Source organism: Chelonia mydas, chromosome 2 (assembly GCF_015237465.2).
Source record: "Chelonia mydas isolate rCheMyd1 chromosome 2, rCheMyd1.pri.v2, whole genome shotgun sequence".
In the NCBI taxonomy this organism is placed as follows: domain Eukaryota; kingdom Metazoa; phylum Chordata; order Testudines; family Cheloniidae; genus Chelonia; species Chelonia mydas.
The window spans coordinates 3254181-3271687 of record NC_057850.1 but is presented as its reverse complement, the minus strand read 5'-3'; the positions used below and the strand labels follow the sequence as shown (position 1 = coordinate 3271687).

Here is a 17507-nt window from a genome sequence, read left to right as displayed (position 1 = left end):
CCCCCTCACAACATGGCTGCCCCACCCCTTCCGAAACTCCCTTAACTCTTCGTACACCACTGCCCACCCCAGCCCCTCCACCTCCCCATGAGCCATCTATGTTCAGCTTCCTCCGTCTCAGTCCAGACTGGTCTCTCCGTGTCGCCCCCTCACCCCTCTGCCCCAGGGCCAGACTGGGGCTCTCTGGGGCTGAACCGCGGCTTTGACTGGGGTAACGGGTTCTGCCCCCGCCCCCTTTCTCTGCCCCCCACCCCCGCGCTCCCCAGCCGGAGGGGGCCTGCCTGCTGCAGGAGAACCGGGCCCTGCGGGCCAAGCTGGCTCTGGTAGCCCCAGGAACAAGCAGAATGTGCCCTGCCTGCCACCGGTGAGAGGCAACACCAAGGGACCTCACTCAGCTACACCCCCACCAGCACCCCTGTGGGGCAGAGGCCAGGGGACCTTGCTTATGGTAAGTGGGGAGGACACGGAGCTTTGGCTCAATTTGGGGAGTGAGGTCAGGGCTTTTGCCTCTGCAAGGGAAGGGGTGCTGGGCACCAGTGGGCAGGAGGGGTGGCACCTGCCCTCAGATGGAAAGATGCACCCCTGACTCCTGGCCCCTGCTGGTACATTGAGTTTCTATGTCTGTCAGAATTAATATTAATAGTGTTCCCCAAGGAGCATGAATGGTGGGCCACAGCACCTATTGCAGCTGCAGAAGGGGGCCTCAGGGAAAACGTCTGGGACCCCCTGGTCTAGGCCAGCCCCCACTGGCCTCAGGGAAGCCCTGCCAAGCAGCCAGACTCTCTGGAGGGTTTCCAATCAGCAAAAGCTCCCCTCTCGGATCCACATGGCGGGTGGCGGCTGCTCTGGGAGCTGTGTGGATAGGAACATCAAGGGAGCGAATGGCTCCCCTCAGGGCAGGAGAACAGGCTAGCAGAGCTGGGCCCTATGCTGTGGGGCTGGGGGCTCAATGCGCTCTGGGCCCTGCCCCCGTCTGTCTAGCCGGGAGGTGCTTCTATGGCCCTCAATATGGGAGTCCCTCTGCTGATGCCCCTCAATCCCTAACCACTGCCCCCTGCTACCCCAGCCCTGGGGTGTGTCCCCCAGCTCTGCCAGTGCCCCTCAGACCTGACCCACAGCCCCCTGCTACCCCAGCCCTGGGCTCCCCCACTCCACTCTGCCAGTGCCCCTCAATCCTGACCCACTGCCCCCTGCTACCCCAGCCCTGGGGGTGTGTCCCCCAGCTCTGACAGTGCCCCTCAGTCCTGACCCACAGCCCCCTGCTACCCCAGCCCTGGGCTCCATCCCCGCCAAATCTGCTGCTGCCCCTCAATCCCAACCACAGCCCCCCTGCTACCTCAGCCCTTGAGGTACCCCCCAAGCTCTGCCAGTGCCCCTCAATCCTAACCCACAGCTCCTTGCTACCCCAGCCCTGGGCTCCCCCCCAACTCTGCCGCTGCCCCCCAATCCTGACATGCAGACCCCTGCTACCCCAGCCCTGGGCCCCCCACACCTCTCGCTCTGCTGCTGCCCCTCAAACCCTGACCCGCAGCCCCCTACCCCCACTGTTCCATCTTACTGTGAACCGTAACCTCTCTGCGACCTCCGCACTGGTGCCAGGGCTCCCCGGTGCAATCAGCCCCAGCATTAGCAGCCCTGTTAGTGCGGGCACTTTGCATAATCCTCCCAGTGTTAGCACAACAAAGGGGCTGGGGCTGGAGGGCAAGGGGAGCAAACTGGGCCAAGGGGAATCCAGGGGGTATCTCGGGGAAAGGGCCCACCAGGGAGGGGGGTCGGAGCATGGCACGGTTCCCCTAGGGAAGGTGGGAGCCTGGGCGCAGCACTGAGGAAACCACTTCTGGGGAGGGTCCTAGAATCATAGATCAGGGTTGGAAGGGACCTCAGGAGGTCAGCTAGTCCGACCCCCAACGCGGGGTCCTCCCGGACCTCACAGGCTTTGCCACTTGGGAATTCTGCCGTGGAGCCAATCACCCCAAAACACAGACGTGAGGGGCAGACCCGGCCTGGCCCGGCCCAGACCCTGACTGAGAGCAGGGTGAGCAGCCAGCTCCAGCCCCGTGCCTCAGCCATGAAAGCACGGAGCTCACCCGGGGGGACTCCAAACACTGCACCCCCCGAGGGCTGGAGGCATCTCGCCCCAGGGCTGCTGCACTACCCCAAGGGGAGAAATGGCTGAATGTAAAGGGTTAACGCTTTCATTGCTGATTGCTGGAGCAGAAACACCCAGGCAGTAGGAGCAGATATTCCCCTCCCGCTGCCAACCTCCTCCCTGACTCCCTCAGCTGGGGAATCTCCCAGGAGACACTTAGCCACGTGCTGAGGACCTGGGGATCCCCAGCACCAGGATCCACCTGGGGAAGGGCGGGGGAGCTCGTAGCGTGAGCCTCTAGCTCAGTGGTTCTCAGCCTGCGGCCCGTGGGCCCGCTTCCAGCCCAGTCAGCTCAGAGCTGCGGCCCATGGGACATCCTCAGGGCCATATCTGTAGTATTGGATGCATCCCACAGAACACATTCTGGCCCACATACGTGGCCCACAGTGGTAACTAGGTTGAGAACCGCTGCCTAGCTAATCGGTGATGGACATGCCCAAAGCCAGCCCACAACGGTCGCTGCCCTGACTATGAGCTCACCCCCTAAGCAGGGCGAGGCCCGGTCAAGGTCTGGATGGGAGACGTCCAAAGAGAGGGTGCATCCCACCTTGAGCATGGAGGATGGGGGGGAGCTGGCAGGGCTCAAAGGCACGGGAACATGCCCTCCTGCTGAATCTCAGGCAAAGGGCCAGCCCCCCTCCCTCGATGACAGCGGCGCCACCCCCCAGGAGTGCAGAAATCATGAGATTGGCTTAAAAATCCCGAGATCTTCAAAGCCAAACACCCGGCCTCCAGGTTCTGAGCCGCCAGGGCTCACGCAAGCCTCAGGGCCCAAACCCTGGGAGTAGCAGGCTCTCTCGCCCCCATGTTCTCCCATCCAGACCCCGTGGGGAGAAGAGCCGGGCCTGTGGCTGACGGACAAGATGGTTCGGGCATGGCAGGACAGGGGCCCTGCTTTGCCACAGGACCATGGTTCCCTGCCTGGACCTGCCTCCCCTCCATGGCAGCGGGCTGGCGGGTTTTATGCCTCTGGCTTCGTGTGGGCATGCGGCCAGTCAATGCCCAGTGGCATCAGGAAAGCCTTGCTGGCAACTCCGGAGTCCTGCACGTCTCCATGGCCCAGCACCCAAGCGCATCCCCGGGTGGGAAACGGGAACAGCAGGGCTGGGATAGGATCCCAAGGGGTAGAAATAGCTCCTTTGGGTCCCTGCCAGGGCCCCAGCTCAGGGCTGTGCCCTGCAGGCCCTTCAGTGATGGGGCTTCCCCTAGGACAGGGAGTGGGAGGATGGGTGGCCCAGTGGTTAGGTGCTAAACTAGGTTCTGCAACCAGCTCTACAGACTCCCCTTCGTTTCTCGCTGCCTCGGCTGCCGTCCCTGCCCTGGGGGTGACAGTGCTGCCCCAGCCCACGGGGAGGCTGGGAGGCTAAATCTCTCTTGTGATTGCCAGGCGGCTGGATACCACAGGGAGAGGGGGCTGCTGCGTGAGCAGCCACAGAGACTCCAGTCAGTGCCCCACAGGGTCTGGAGCCCTCCTTGGGCGTGGTTCTTGCTATTCAGCCTGCTTGAGTTGATGACATTCAGTTAGGATGAATGCAAAGTGCTCCACTTAGGAAGGAACAATCAGTTGCCACATACACAATGGGAAATGACTGCCTAGGAAGGAGCACTGCAGAAAGGATGAGGAGTGGGTGTCATAGTGGATCACAAGCTAAATCTGAGTCAACAGTGTAACACTTGCACACAAAAAAAGAGAGAGAAAGAGCCCACATTCTGGGCTGTATTAGCAGGAGTGTTGTAAGGAAGACACAAGAAGTAATTCTTCCGCTCTGCTCTGTGCTGATTAGGCCTCACCTGGAGGATTGTGTCCAGTTCTGGGCGCCACATTTCAGGAAAGATGTGGACAAATTGGAGAGAATCCAGAGAAGAGAAACAAAAATGAGTAATTCAGAGTAACAGCCGTGTTAGTCTGTATTCGCAAAAAGAAAAGGAGGACTTGTGGCACCTTAGAGACTAGCCAATTTATTTGAGCATAAGCTTTCGTGAGCTACAGCATCCCATGAAGTGAGCTGTAGCTCACGAAAGCTTATGCTCAAATAAATTGGTTAGTCTCTAAGGTGCCACAAGTCCTCCTTTTCTTTTTTAAAAAATGAGTAAAGGTCTAGAAAACATGACCTCTGAGGGACGATTGAAAACATTGGGTTTGTTTAGTCTGGAGAAGGGAAGACTGAGAGGGAACATGAGAACAGTTTTCAAGCACATAAAAGGTTGTTACAGGAAGAGAGAGAAAAATTGTTCTCCTTGACCGCTGAGGACAGGGTCAGAAGCAATGGGCTTAAATCGCAGCGAGGGAGGTTTAGGTTGGACATTAGGAAAAACTTCCTAACTGTCAGGGTGGTGAAGCACTGGAATAAATTGCCCAGGGAGGTTGTGGAATCTCTGTCGTTGGAGAAGTTTAAGAGCTGGTTAGACAAACACCTGTCAGGGTTGGGCTAGATAGTCCTTAGTCCTGCCAGGGAGGTCCCGTCCAGTCCTAGGAAGCTATGATTCTTCCTGGCATCACCCCAACTCATGGCTCCTAGGCCCTCCACCCAACACCCTAAACTAGCCAGGCCAAGCCCTGCCCTGTTCCTGTACCAGGCCTCACTCTGCCCACGGGAATCTCAGCTCATCTGCAGCTGCTTGTCACCCCTGTGCCCAATACCTTGGCGGTGCCCCAGGACGGCAGGCGCCCACCCAGCCAGGCGGGGTCACCCCAGAGCCAGGCAGGCCAGGAGGCTCTGGCTGGGGGTGGCCCCCCCCAGCAGCGCTGTCTCAGGCCCCGTTGTGCTGAGCTGCAGGGTGAGCTGTGGAGGGGAGGCAGGGGCCACTTCTCACCTCAATCAACCCAGGGCCGCCACCTCCCGCCTCCTCCCAAAGCAGAGCCAGCGCCCAGCCCCTGCCCCTGGGCCGCACCCCAGCCGGGCTGGCTCCAGCGGGGGGCGAGCCGCCCATCTGCATGACAAAGGCCGCGATGGCCACTGAGAGCCCCTAATGCGCCCACCTGAGAGCTCCCAACAGCCGCCGCGGGCGCCTGGCCTCCCTCTTCACACGCTCCGGGCGCCTGGCCGGGACGGACGGACCCAGCCCCCGCGGAGCAGCCCTCGGGCCCCGCCGGCCACCCCGCTGCCCAGCCCAGCGCCATGGAGCAGACGCCGCCGAAGAAGAAGAAATACAGCCGGCACCGCAAGCCGCCCTACACCTACCTGGCCATGATCGCCCTGGTGATCCAGGCCTCGCCGGGCAGGAAGCTGAAGCTGTCCCAGGTACGGGGCCCCCCGCCCGGGACAGCTGCGCCCTCCTGGCCGGGCAGCGCAGCGCGCAACTCGCCACGGCCCGGATCGGGGCCCCTGGGTGGTTGGTGCCCCCGGGAGGAGACCCCCGCCCTGAACCAGTGACCCCGGACCGCAGGCTGCAGTTCCCTCCTGGGGTGCCCTGTAGGAGGTTGTGGGGCGGGGACCCAGCGTAGGGTCACCGGTCCCGGAGTTAGCTCCGCTCCAAGCGCCTTGCCGTCTGCCTGCGGGCTGGGGGGCATCGGCTGGGTTTGTGGGGGGGGGTAGGGTAGATTGGCGGCAGGGCCGGTTTTGGGGTGGTAGGGGCAGTGGCTGCTGGGCGATAACTGGTTTGGAGAAGAGGAAGGGGGTCGTTGGGGGGTCACTGGTTTGGGGTAGGGATGGAATGGTAGGGGGAGGGGGGTCACTGGTTTGAGGGGGTGGAGGTGTGGGGGTCACTTGTTCGGGATGGGGAGAGAGGGTTTGGGGCGGTCACTGGTTCGGCCTGTGGAAGTGGGGGGTTTCTAGTTCAGGTTAAGGGATGGGGTTGGGTTCAGGGAGGGGGGTCACTGGTTCGGGGTTTTGGTGGGTGTTTGGGGGTCACTGGTTTGGAATGGTTCCGGGTGGGCGATCAGTGGTTTGGGGTATGAGAGAGGGTTTGGGGGGGGGGGGGTGTCACTGATTCGGGGGAGGTGAGAATCACAGGTTTGAGGTGAGGGGATGGGAGGTGGGCTCAGTAATTTGGGGGTGGGGAAGGCGGGAGAGAAGGTTTGGGGGTCACTGGCTCGGGGAGAGGTGGGGGTCAGTGGTTCGAGGTGGGGAGATGGGGTGGGGGTCACTGGGAGTCACTGGTTGGGGTCAGGGAGGGGTGCGTGAGGGTCCCCCAGCAGGGCCCGGCGCGGGGGTCTGCTCCGCCCGCGGCCAGGGGCTCTCACCCCCCGTCTCTCGGTTTCAGATCATCCAGGAGATCGGCGCCCTCTTCCCCTTCTTCACCGAGGGCTACCAGGGCTGGAAGGACTCCATCCGCCACAACCTGTCCTCCAACCGCTGCTTCTCCAAGGTGAGCGCTGGGCCGGGGCCCCAGACACCGGGGGCAGGGGTGGGGTGGGGTGACGGGGCTTTGGGGGCAGGCTGGCGGTGGAGGTGGCGGGATACGGGGGGGGCAGACTGGCGGTGGGGTGATGGTGATGGGGTATGGTGGGCAGGTTGGCAATATTGGGGGTAGGGATGATGGGGATGTGGGGGTCAGGCTGGCAGTGGGGGGGATAAACAGGACATGGGGGGCAGACTGGCAGTGGGGTGGGGTTAATGGGCTATGTGGTGACAGGCTGGCAGTGGGGGGGGATGACAGGACATGGGAAGCAGGCTGGCAGTGGGGGGGTGCGGTTAATGGGGCATGGGGCAGGCTGGCAGGGTGGGGATGACAGGTATGGAAGGCAGGCTGGCAGTTGGGGGGTGGGGATGACGGAGTATGGGGGACAGGCTGGCAGTGGGGGGTGGAGATGATGGGCTATGGAGGGCAGGCTGGCAGTGGGTGGGGTAAACAGGAAATGGGGGCAGGCTGGTGGTGGGAGGGGATGACAGGATATGGGGGGCAGGCTGGCAGTGGGGGGGATGATGGGGATGGGGGTCAGGCTGGCAGTGGGGGGGTAAACAGGAAATGGAGGACAGGCTGGCAGTGGGTGGGGTAAACAGGAAATGGGGGGCAGGCTGGAAGCGGGGGTGGAGTTAAAGGGGCATGGGGCAGGCTGACAGGGTGGGGAAGATTGGGTATGGAGGGCAGGCTGGCAGTGGGGGGGTGGGGATTATGGGGTGTGGGAATGACAGGGGATGGGGATCAGGCTGGCAGTGAGGGGGGTAAACAGGAAATGGAGGGCTGGCTGGCAGGGGCGGGTCTCTGACTCTGGGGAGCTCTGTCCCTGGAGACCTCCCCCCTCCCACAAGTTGAGCCCGTCTCGCTCTCTCCCCGGCAGCTGCTGAAGGATCCCGCGAAGCCCAAGGCCAAAGGGAATTTCTGGACGGTGGACGTGAGCCGGATCCCCCCGGACGCCCTGAAGCTGCAGAACACGGCCATCTCCCGGCAGGAGGCGGCCTCCTTCGCCAGCGACCTGGCCCCCTTCATCCTGCATGGGCAGCACTACAGGGGGGGTCCCCAGCAGATGCTGCCTGCAGCCAGCGTGGGCGCTAGAGCTCCCGCACCCGGGGCCGATCCAGAGACTCAGGCCCCACAGACCAGGCCCCAGCTGGACACTTCCTTTTCCATCCAGTCCCTGCTGCAGAACCTGCACAAGGTGGACTTGAACGAGCAGCCTGGGGGTCAGGGGCTGCCCAGGCTGGGGAGGTCTCTGCACCCGGAGAGCCAGGAGCCCTCTCCCTTCCCGCTTCCTTCCCCCGCTGCGCTGAGGGCCCCTGGCAGCCCCAGCTACCCCTCCAGGGGCCCTGGCATCCCAAGGACTCGCTCCTCCTCTGCCTCGACGCTGCCCTTGGATGAAAAGAGCCCAGGCAGCCCGCAGCCCCCGGCTCTGGCCAAGTGCCCCCAGCTGCTCCGTGCCTTCCCGAGCAGCAGCTCCGACTCAGAGGGCTCCACGTGCCGCACCCCGCCAGTGTCCCCCATGCACCAGCTCCCCCCCTCCTACGCTATGGGCCTGACCCCGCTCATCCCCACTTGCTTTGCCTTTCCCCCCATCCCCGGGCTGCCCTACCTCGGCTACTGCCCCGCTGCCTACGTCAGCCCGGCCTACTGGGACCTTGTGCCCCAGCCCTTGCCAGCGGCCCTTCCCCCACTGCTGGGCGTCCCCATGGACCTGGACAGCGCCTTCCCGGCCCTCCCCCGCAGCAAGGCCAGACACGCCCCTCCCACAGCGCCTCCGCCCTGGCACACCCAGCATCTGGTGCCCCCCCCAGTACGGGGGGTTCTGAGGGACATGGGGGCAGCCCCTTTCCGGCGGGGCAGCAGCGCGGCTGCTGGGCGATGGCTGACGCTAAACGTGCAATAAAGGCCAAAAGCTGGGAAAGGGCAGCTCCCCACCGGCCCTGCCCCGGAGACCAGCCCCTCCTGAGCCCCTGGCCTGCACCACGCAGCCTGCAGGCCCAGCACGCAGCGTGGCCTGGCCATGGGGCTTAGGTTGCAGTGGTGTGTGCTGCAGCGTGGCCCGGGGGCCTTCCCAGGGGAGCAGGGCCCAGAGCCTGGGCTGGAGGAAAGGCGGGGTGGCTCCCAGGGGCTGGGGCAGCCTGGGCCAGCCCTGCCCCTCCTCCGGCCAGCCCCAGTGGGAAGGTGAGTGGGTGGGGTGGAGACCGTGCGGGGGGTATGTGTGTAAAGTGTGCGCACACACGCACAGCTATGAATAAAGGCGAATGGAGACTTGGCCGTGCCGCTCACTGTGCTAACCCCATCACCTGCCCCTGCCCTATGCTGACCCACAGCCTGCTCCCCCCAGCTCCCTGAGCCTGTCCTGTTCCAGCCCCAGGTCCATCTGCTACTCGCTACGGGGTGGGGGGAGGGGAGCAATGTGAGGGCAACCGCAGGCAGCAGTAGGGGTGGGGGCTTCACCATCTGTCCCCGGCTGTGCTTGGCAGCCCCCCATGAGTGCGGGAACCCATGTCAGGAAATACAAAGCCTAACCCCTCTGCCAGGGCACAGGACCATGAGCATGGGCTTTGAGACGGCGTTTGGGGCTGGGCCCCACCAGTTGGGGGCCTAGGACTACCTGTGGGGATTGCAGAGGCTGGGGACAGCAGGTTCTTTGCTCTGGCAAGTGGGGGGGGCAGGGGGGGGAGGCCACAAACTGGCTGAGGATGCAGGAGACACAGGGTCCCGAGGGAGGCAGGGAAGAGGTGGGAGGGGGAGGGATGTCTCAGAGCTGGGCCCCTCACCCTAATAAGGCAGCATCAAGAACAGGCTGGGGATGCAAAGGTTCCTCTTTATTGCCACTGCAAGCGCCCAGCGGGAATAGCGCTCAAGTAGCACAGACACAGCCTGGGGGCCCCAGCCCTCCCCCAGCAGCCCATCTGCCAGGGACGCAGACCTGGGGACGGGGCATGAAGGGCCTCTCCCGCAGGCGGTGGGGCAGGAGCACTGGCTGGGAGTGGAGTGCCCAGCTACTCCAGCAGGGGGCAACTGCAGGGAGTGGGGCAGCACCGGCTATGGGGGGGGCCAGCAGCGTGGGCATGAGGATGCCTCCCTCCAGGCTATTGCACTAATTAACTCCTTGCACAGAGCTCGGGTTCGAGGAGCGGCGGGGAAGATGAGTCCTCCGTGATCTCCCCCAACATGGGTGGCCAGGGGGATGCAGGTGCACATTTGCCTGGCTTTGCATGTGCATTCAGACATGCGTGTGCGGAGGAGCATGCATGATTGTTCAACCCAGTGACTGCTCAGCAATTGTCAGGCAGTATGTGGGGGCTTTGCTGTGGGGTGGGGGCAAGGCCCTGCTGGTCTCCTATTTGCCCATTCGGAGGGCAGGGTGACTGCTCTGTGTGCTTTACACACACGCAGGGAGCATGCCCTACCGTTATGATAGGCCCTACAATAACAGTTGCAGGGTGGGAGCCCATTGTCCCACATAGCTTTCCTCTGTCATCAGGGGGTCAGCAGAGGGGAGCACGGTGTGGACAAGGGCTGCCAATACCCAGCATGGGGGGCTGGGCGACCTGTACTACAAGGGTAATGGGGGGGGGGCACGTCTCCTAGTCAGAATGGGCCCAGAATGGCCCTGCTCAGGGCAGGTGTCTGGCCCGAGAGGGGCCCCATGGCTGGAGGAAATCACAGCCCAGCTGCCGAGCTGGGGACAGTGTGCCGGGGTATCCACTAGTGGGCAGAGGGAACCAGCATAGCACGGTCAGCCCAGGCCAGGCCCTTCCCTTCCCCTGCTTCTCTGCCCTGTCGCTGGGCTTAGGGCCAGGGCTCCACCCGCAGCCTGGTGTCTGGGACCAGACGCCCCCATTGCCCCGTGGATGCGCTGGCTGTTGGATGTGATTGCTCCCTCTCAGCTGACGGCCCCTGCCTACCCTGCCCCGGTGCCTCCTTGCTGCGGCACAGCTGGAGAGAGGTGGGGTTGCTGCCTGCATCTTGGGCCCGGGGACGGGGCCAGGCGGGCTCAGAGCTCGCTCCGGCCCCAGGAGTCGATCCTGCGGGAAGCTGGGCCCAGCTCCACCTTGCAGACGCGCTGGGCGAACTTCAGGGAACACATGGTCTCCCCCGCGTTCTTCTCCAGTAGTGAGATCTGGGGGGGAGAGACGGACAGAGTAAGGGGGCCTGGTTAAAATAACCCGCTTTCACCATCAAGGGGTAGCGGGCCCCATCCCCCAGAGTCCTACCCCCACACAGGGGTCCCTCATCACAGTAATAACGGACGTGGGTGCTGAGCCGCCCTCTCGGTGGGGGGTGCGGGCGTGGGACAACATGGCCTCGCTGCTCAGCCGAGCAGGAACCAATCGAGCCCTCCGCGATCCCTGTATCATCCTGGGCTGGGAAGTCTGTTAATCAGCAGCGTTCTCCCTACTGGCCAGAGGCAGCAGCACGGGGTGAAATAATGTAGGCCCTACACAAACAACAACAGTTATTCCCCCTTTTCTCTGCCACAGAATGGCGAATTTCCATGAGGCATTTCGGGTGCAGCAGCTCACGCGCGGGAGATGTGGCCTATGAAGCCCCAGCATGCAGTGCGGCCATTCCCCAGCATGCCCCGGGCCCGGCGGTACCTACCTGCACCATCATTACAGTCTTGTTGCCCTTGCCCAGGGAGTCCTGCAGCAGGTAGGTGAGCTTGGAGTTGCGGAAAGGCACGTGGCCCTGCTTGGCTCTGAGGGCCTGGATCACCTCCCCCAGGGCCAGCAGGGACTTGTTAATGTTCTGAGCTTCCTTCAGCCGCTCGCCCTGCGCCCCCGACTTCCAGACCCGCTCAGAACCCGCCAGGTCCACCAGATTCAGCTTCCCTGGGGTGCCGGAGACACAAGAGGAGAGTCTGGGCTTTGTGCAGCAGGCTCCGGGGAGCCAGGCAGGGCTGGGTCTGCCAGGAAGGGGCCAGGTGTGGGGTGCTCTTGGGGGAGCCACAGCCCCTCCCTGCCCACCCTCCAGATCCCCTCATTCCCCCTCCAGCTGGCACTGGACCCCCAGCACCGAACCACACCTAACACTGCCCCACAAAGAGAGGAGAGCCAGATTTTCAAGCGGGGATCTCTCCATTCTAGGAGCACAATTTTGCACCAACCGTAATAAATCTGAGTCTGCAATTCAGACTACAAAAGCCACTGCCCTGGGGGACAGCCTGGTACATTGATCACCCAGCGACCTGAACTGCACCCGCAGACTATTATGGGGCCGTGAGTTGTGGCTGTGAAAACAGAGGCCAGCACCCTAGGGCAAAAGGGTGGCCCTAATGCTGGGTGGTTAATAAACACCCTTCCCCCCCCCACCCCCCATGATGCTGACCATGGCCAAGCGTTCAGAGACTGCAGGTGGGAGGCTGGCGGTTCCCTCCCTGGGTCTCGGTCACTTGGACAAGGACAGCAGCCTGGTCAGTTCCACCTTGTTTCTCCTCCATTTCACTGTCAGGGGCTCATGCCCTAGCACAGGGCTGCAGTGTTGGGCCCCTGCCAAGGGGATGAGTGTTCAGCCTGTCAGCCCCTGGGGGGCCATCATTTCCTGTGCATACTTCCAGCGCCAAGCAAGGGGGGGACACCCCCCCTCCGGCCTCTAGCTGCTACTGCAAGACTCAGCATGAGCCATGGCCTAGGGGACAGGCGAGGATCAGGGTGCAAGGTCTCTGGAGCACTGATCACTAAAGGGCACAACTGGATGCAGTAGGGCCCCGGTGTGAATTCAGCGTTAGTGGGTCGGTGGCCCTACCAGGTGGAGCCCTGTGCAGATCAGGCAGTGCCAGGACAAGCTCCCCCCACCCCATTAGCCCTGCCCTGTAGGGGTTCCACGGCTCGCCCGGAGAGCCCCAGTACAGCGGCTTCTGGTGAACATTTGAGAGTTGCATTTATCAATGTTGATCAATGCAAAGTATTGCACGCTGGAAAACATAATCCCAGCTCGACGTAGAAAATGATGGGGTCTAAATTAGCTGTTACCACTCAAGAAAGAGATCTTGGAGTCACTGTGGATAGTTCTCTGAAAACATCCACTCACTGTGCCGCGGCAGCCAAAAAACGAACAGACTGTTGGGAATCATTAAGAAAGGGATCGATACTAAGACAGAAATTATCTTATTGCTTCTATATAAATCCATGGTACGCCCACACCTTGAATACTGCGTGCAGATGTGGTCGCCCCATCTCAAAACAGATCTATTGGAATTGGAAAAGGTTCAGAAAAGGGCAACAAAAATGACGAGGGGTCTGGAACGGCTTCTGTAGGAGGAGAGATTAATAAGACTGGGACTTTTCAGCTTGGAAAAGAGACGACTAAGGGGGGATATGACAGAGGTCTATAAAATCGTGACTGGTGTAGAGAAAGTAAATAAGGAAGTGTTATTTACTCCTTCTCATAAGACAAGAACCAGGGGCCACCAAATGAAATTAATAGGCGGTAGGTTTAAAACAACCAAAAGGCAGTATTGCCTCACACAACGCGCAGTCAACCTGTGGAACTCCTTGCCAGAGGCTGTTGTGAAGGCCAAGACTAAAACAGGGTTCAAAAAAGAACTTAATGGAGGATAGGTCCATCAGTGGCTAGTAGCCAGGATGGGCAGGGATGGTGTCCCGAGCCTCTGTTTGCAGAAGCTGGGAATGGGAGACAGGGGATGGATCACTTGATGATTCCCTGTTCTGTTCAATTCCCTCTGGGGCACCTGGCATTGGCCACTGTTGGCAGACAGGACACTGGGCTAGATGGACCATTGGTCTGACCCAGTCTGGCCGTTCTTCTGAGAGGGTGAGGCATATCCACGGGGACCCAGCCTGAGGCCCAGCCAACTCGTTTCACAGGGTATACCTATACTGCAATTAAACACCCACAGCTGGCCTGTCTTATCAGACTCGGCCTCTCGCTACGGGGATGTTTAACTTCGGCCTTGGGATATTCGCCCATTGCAGGGTCCCAGAGCCCAGACCCCAGCCTGAGTCCCAGCGTCTACCCCGCAAGGAACAGCCCCTTGGCCCTGCAGCATAGACAGATCCGTGCAGGCTGGCTGGCAGCCAGGAACAACGTCCGGTCACTGCCCTGGAATCAGAGCCAACCCTCCCCTGAGTGAGCCCCGGGCGACTTGACACCTCCTCAGCCGGCCACTCCTGCCTAAGAACCCCACCTTGTCCCTGAGAAGCCTGGTCTGACCTCAGTGCAGCCTCCGTGGGACCTCTGCCCCCCACAGCTCTGCCTCTGCGTGGGGGTGGCCGGAGGAAGGCTCAGGGGCCTCCCAGAAGCACCAAGCCTCAAGTTCCTCCCCCACCCCCCCGGAAATCCTGAATCAGTGTCCCCAGCACTGACCATGACGTCCAAAGCCCCCAGCCCTCTTCCTCGCCTCCTGTCCATCAGCTGCAGCTGTGGACCGTCAGACTCGGGTGGCTCTGCCGCCCCCAGGCTGTCCCAGGGCTTCTCGCCTCTGTGCGCAGCAGCCAGCAGGGGGCGACGCGGAGCAGGCCGGGGGTCCAGGAGAGGATTGTGGCACAGGCCCGCGGCAGTGGGTACCTGAGGTCTTGGTCCCGGAGCTGCAGTTGGTGCCGGTGATGGTGACGGTGAGCAGGGCGTGGGACCGGGAGCTGCGCTCGTTCATGTTGGTGCAGTAGGTCGCCCGGTTCCTCTTCCCCAGCGACAGCATCTGAGACAGACCCAAAGGCCGAGGGAATGAACCCACCAGGAATGAACCTCACAGCCCCCAGCCCCACCCTCTAAGACGCGGCAGCCGCGGGGAACCTCCCGCTCTGCTAGGTGAAGCTGCCGGGGAGCGCCGGCCTGAGTCACTGGCACTAGCAAAGGGAGCAAGCAGGGGGGCGGCTGGACCAGGTTTCACCAATTCATGAGCATGACTCCGCCCCTCTTAGCTTCCTCCCCTGCCAGTATAACTCAGATGCCCTGCCCCCTCACTCCTCCTGCACCCGAAGGCCATGGGTGGCTTTGTCCCGTCCCCTGGTACCTTTCGGATCTCCCGGAGCCCCTGCACCTCCACACTGGTCAGGCCCGGCACATGGAGCTGCCCACTCCCATCAGGGTTCAGCTTGATGTCCAGCTTCTCCTGCGGCTCCTTCCCAAGCAGATCCCTGCAGGGAGATGACAACATCGGCTCAGGCTGGGTCCCCGTGCCCAGGACCGTCCCTGGGTGCTCTGGGTCCCTCAGGGCGGGCTGAGACAGTATTGAGTCTGCAGACAGGGATGCTAGGGAAGGGGACGGGCCATGGGGAGTCTAGGACCTAGGGCTGGGTAATATCAAGTGCTTCACAAACCATACAGAGCAATCACTGCCCTAGCCACCTCTGGAGCAGGGCTGTACAGCCACTCTGAACAGCAGCTTAGAACAAGTGAAGAGGAATCCTGGATCCAACTGAAATCAACAGGAGGATTTACGGAGGCAGCATTGATTCATCTGAGCTGGGATTTACTCAGGACCTAGTTTTATGTTTCAGCTTAAATCTGCAAATCCGGCAGCACAGTGCCCCCTAGTGCGCTCTGGGGTCCTGTCAATCAGTGCTGAGAGCGCCCCCTAGCGCGCTCTGGGGTCCTGTCAATCAGAGCCGAGAGCGCCCCCTGCAGCACGGCACTCCCTAGTGCGCTCTCAGGTCCTGTCAATCAGAGCCGAGAGCGCCCCCTGCAGCACGGCACTCCCTAGTGCGCTCTCAGGTCCTGCCAATGAGTGCCGAGAGCGCCCCCTGCAGCACAGCGCCCCCTAGTGCGCTCTGGGGTCCTGTCAATCAGTGCTGAGAGCGCCCCCTAGCGCGCTCTGCGGTCCTGTCAGTCAGAGCCGAGAGCGCCCCCTGCAGCACGGCACTCCCTAGTGTGCTCTCAGGTCCTGCCAATGAGTGCCGAGAGCACCCCCTGCAGCACAGCGCCCCCTAGTGCGCTCTGGGGTCCTGTCAATCAGAGCCGAGAGCGCCCCCTGCAGCACGGCGCCCCCTAGTGCGCTCTGCGGTCCTGTCAATCAGAGCCGAGAGCGCCCCCTGCAGCACGGCGCCCCCTAGCGCGCTCTGGGGTCCTGTCAATCAGTGCTGAGAACGCCTCCTGCTGCGCCCCCTCCCCCTGTCCCAACACGGCGCCCCCAGTCCCATGCTGGGTATTGGGGTCACTGTAGAGTGCTGGGCAGGTCCTTTGGTCAGACCCTGCCCGGCAGGGCAGCGCGGTGCCCAGCCTGTGCAGCAGGGTGAGGGGAAGGTTCTGTGGGGGACAGGGCGTTCCTAGCCGTGCGTAGGGCAGGCCCCCTCCCCCGGCCCCCTCTTACCGGATCACCTCGTTGTAGATCTCCACCACACTGAGGCTCACCGAATACTTCCACAGCCCCTCCCTGGCCTCCATCTCCCGGTACAGGGCCTGCAGTGCCCGCTGGTTTATGCCAGGGTCCTCGGGGACGCCCTGGAGCCAGACAGAGACAAGGCCTCAGGCTTCCGCCCAGCACAGAGGTGGGGGCTTCGGGGGCAGCCTAGGCCCCATCAGAGTCCCATCAATGTGGAGGCGTGTGTGGGCCTGTCGTGGGCGTCACAGCCCGTTGGCACATGCGTGTGTACCCGTGTGTAGGAGTGTGCAGGTCGGGATCCCCTGCACTGAGCCCCATGCTTCCAGGCGGCTCCAAACGCCCTCACACCGGCAGGACGCCCACAGACGACGCCCTCCTTCCCAAGGGCAGAGAGACATATCCCAGCTCCCGAGAGCAGGGGACTGTCTGGGGGGCAGCCGGATTCCCACGTCCCTGGAGGGCTCTAGGCCTGGGATGCAGAGCGGGGCCCCTCCATTCCCCCACCCCAGTGTCAGCCCTTCCTGGAACCTGTGGGGCTAAGTGGGGCAGAACCCAGACTGGCCCCTTCCTCAGCCCCATGGCCCTGCTGCTTACCTCCATGGTGTACGTCTTCCCCGAGCCAGTCTGCCCGTAGGCAAAGATACACACGTTGTAGCCATCCAGACAGGACAGGACCAGGGGCTCGATCTCCAGGAACACCTGAGCGGGAGGCAGACAAACAGGTGGGCATCAGCAGGGAGCCGAGGGACCCGTGTCCCGGTGTGGGGTGCAGGTTCTGCAGTGTGGGTGACAGCTAGCAGAGCTGTGGGGGAAGGGATGCAGTGCAGGGGGTGCCCTGAGCAGGCGAGGTGAGTGCTGGGGGCTGAGGCTGCCGGTCGTGTGGGAGGAAAGCCAGTTACCTGCGACCCTGGCAATCATGGCTCTGGCGGTCCGGGAGGAGCTCCAGGGTCCTGTCCCTGGCTAGGCACCTGGGGATCAAGGGGTCACAAAGCACCAGGTGGAAAGGTCAGCGCAGAATTAACGAGCCCTCCACAGCAGGGAGGCAGTGCCCAGAGCTCCCCCGTGGCGATGGGCCCCAGCACGCTCTGCCAGACCACGGAGCACCACCACACGCCGTCTTAGAACACGATCCCCCTGCATGCCGCTCTAGAACAGACCGCAAACGGCTCTAGGACAGTCGAGTTGCACACCGCTCTAGAACAGCCCACCCGCACATGCACACCGAGCTCTAGAAAAGACCACAAGCGACTCTAGAGCAGTCTAGCTGTACGCTGCTCTAGAACAATCCACCCACACACTCAGGGAGCGAGAGAGCTCTAGAACAATCCATCTCCACCCCACACACACCTCTAGAACAGTCAGGCCACATACCACTCTAGACCAGTCCATACACACACAGAGAGAGCTCTAGAACAGTCCATCCACACACCGCTCACACGTCATTGTAGAACACTCCACATCACCCCCACATGCTGTTTTAGGACACCGCACCCTTGCACTTCAAATCTAGAATGTTCCACACATTGATCTAGAATGTGCCATATTTCCATTTACTTAGAACACTATAACCCACGTGGCATTTTGCAACCCTCTGTTAACCATCCTAGAACGTCCCACCTTCCCAAGACAATTCTCTAGAACGTTTGGGCCGTAAATGCTCACCTAGAGCATAAATAACCTATCTTATTCTAGAGCTCTGTAGGCCACCTTTGTGTGCCATTTTAGAAC

At 61.9% G+C, this 17507-nt stretch overlaps 2 protein-coding genes across 3 annotated transcripts in view; one reads left to right on the top strand and one right to left on the bottom strand.

The window, feature by feature from the left end:
* Positions 1-4641: 4641 nt before the first annotated feature.
* FOXH1 (forkhead box H1) lies at positions 4642-8870 on the top strand. Its single transcript, XM_037892530.2, has 3 exons — positions 4642-5391; positions 6353-6457; positions 7371-8870. Exons 1-3 carry the CDS (start codon positions 5269-5271, stop codon positions 8391-8393), a joined length of 1251 nt encoding a protein of 416 aa, XP_037748458.1. The 5' UTR covers positions 4642-5268; the 3' UTR covers positions 8394-8870.
* Positions 8871-9297: 427 nt separating this feature from the next.
* KIFC2 (kinesin family member C2) overlaps positions 9298-17507 on the bottom strand; it is a 32980-nt gene continuing 24770 nt past the window's right edge. For both annotated transcript variants that reach the window (XM_037891839.2, XM_037891840.2), the window contains 6 exons: positions 16374-16478; positions 15768-15898; positions 14472-14595; positions 14027-14156; positions 11102-11331; positions 9298-10619 (listed from right to left, as the gene is read on the bottom strand). In XM_037891839.2, coding sequence (XP_037747767.1) covers positions 10494-10619; positions 11102-11331; positions 14027-14156; positions 14472-14595; positions 15768-15898; positions 16374-16478 — 846 coding nt within the window. In that variant the 3' untranslated portion in view covers positions 9298-10493. The remainder of the gene's footprint in view (positions 10620-11101; positions 11332-14026; positions 14157-14471; positions 14596-15767; positions 15899-16373; positions 16479-17507) is intronic.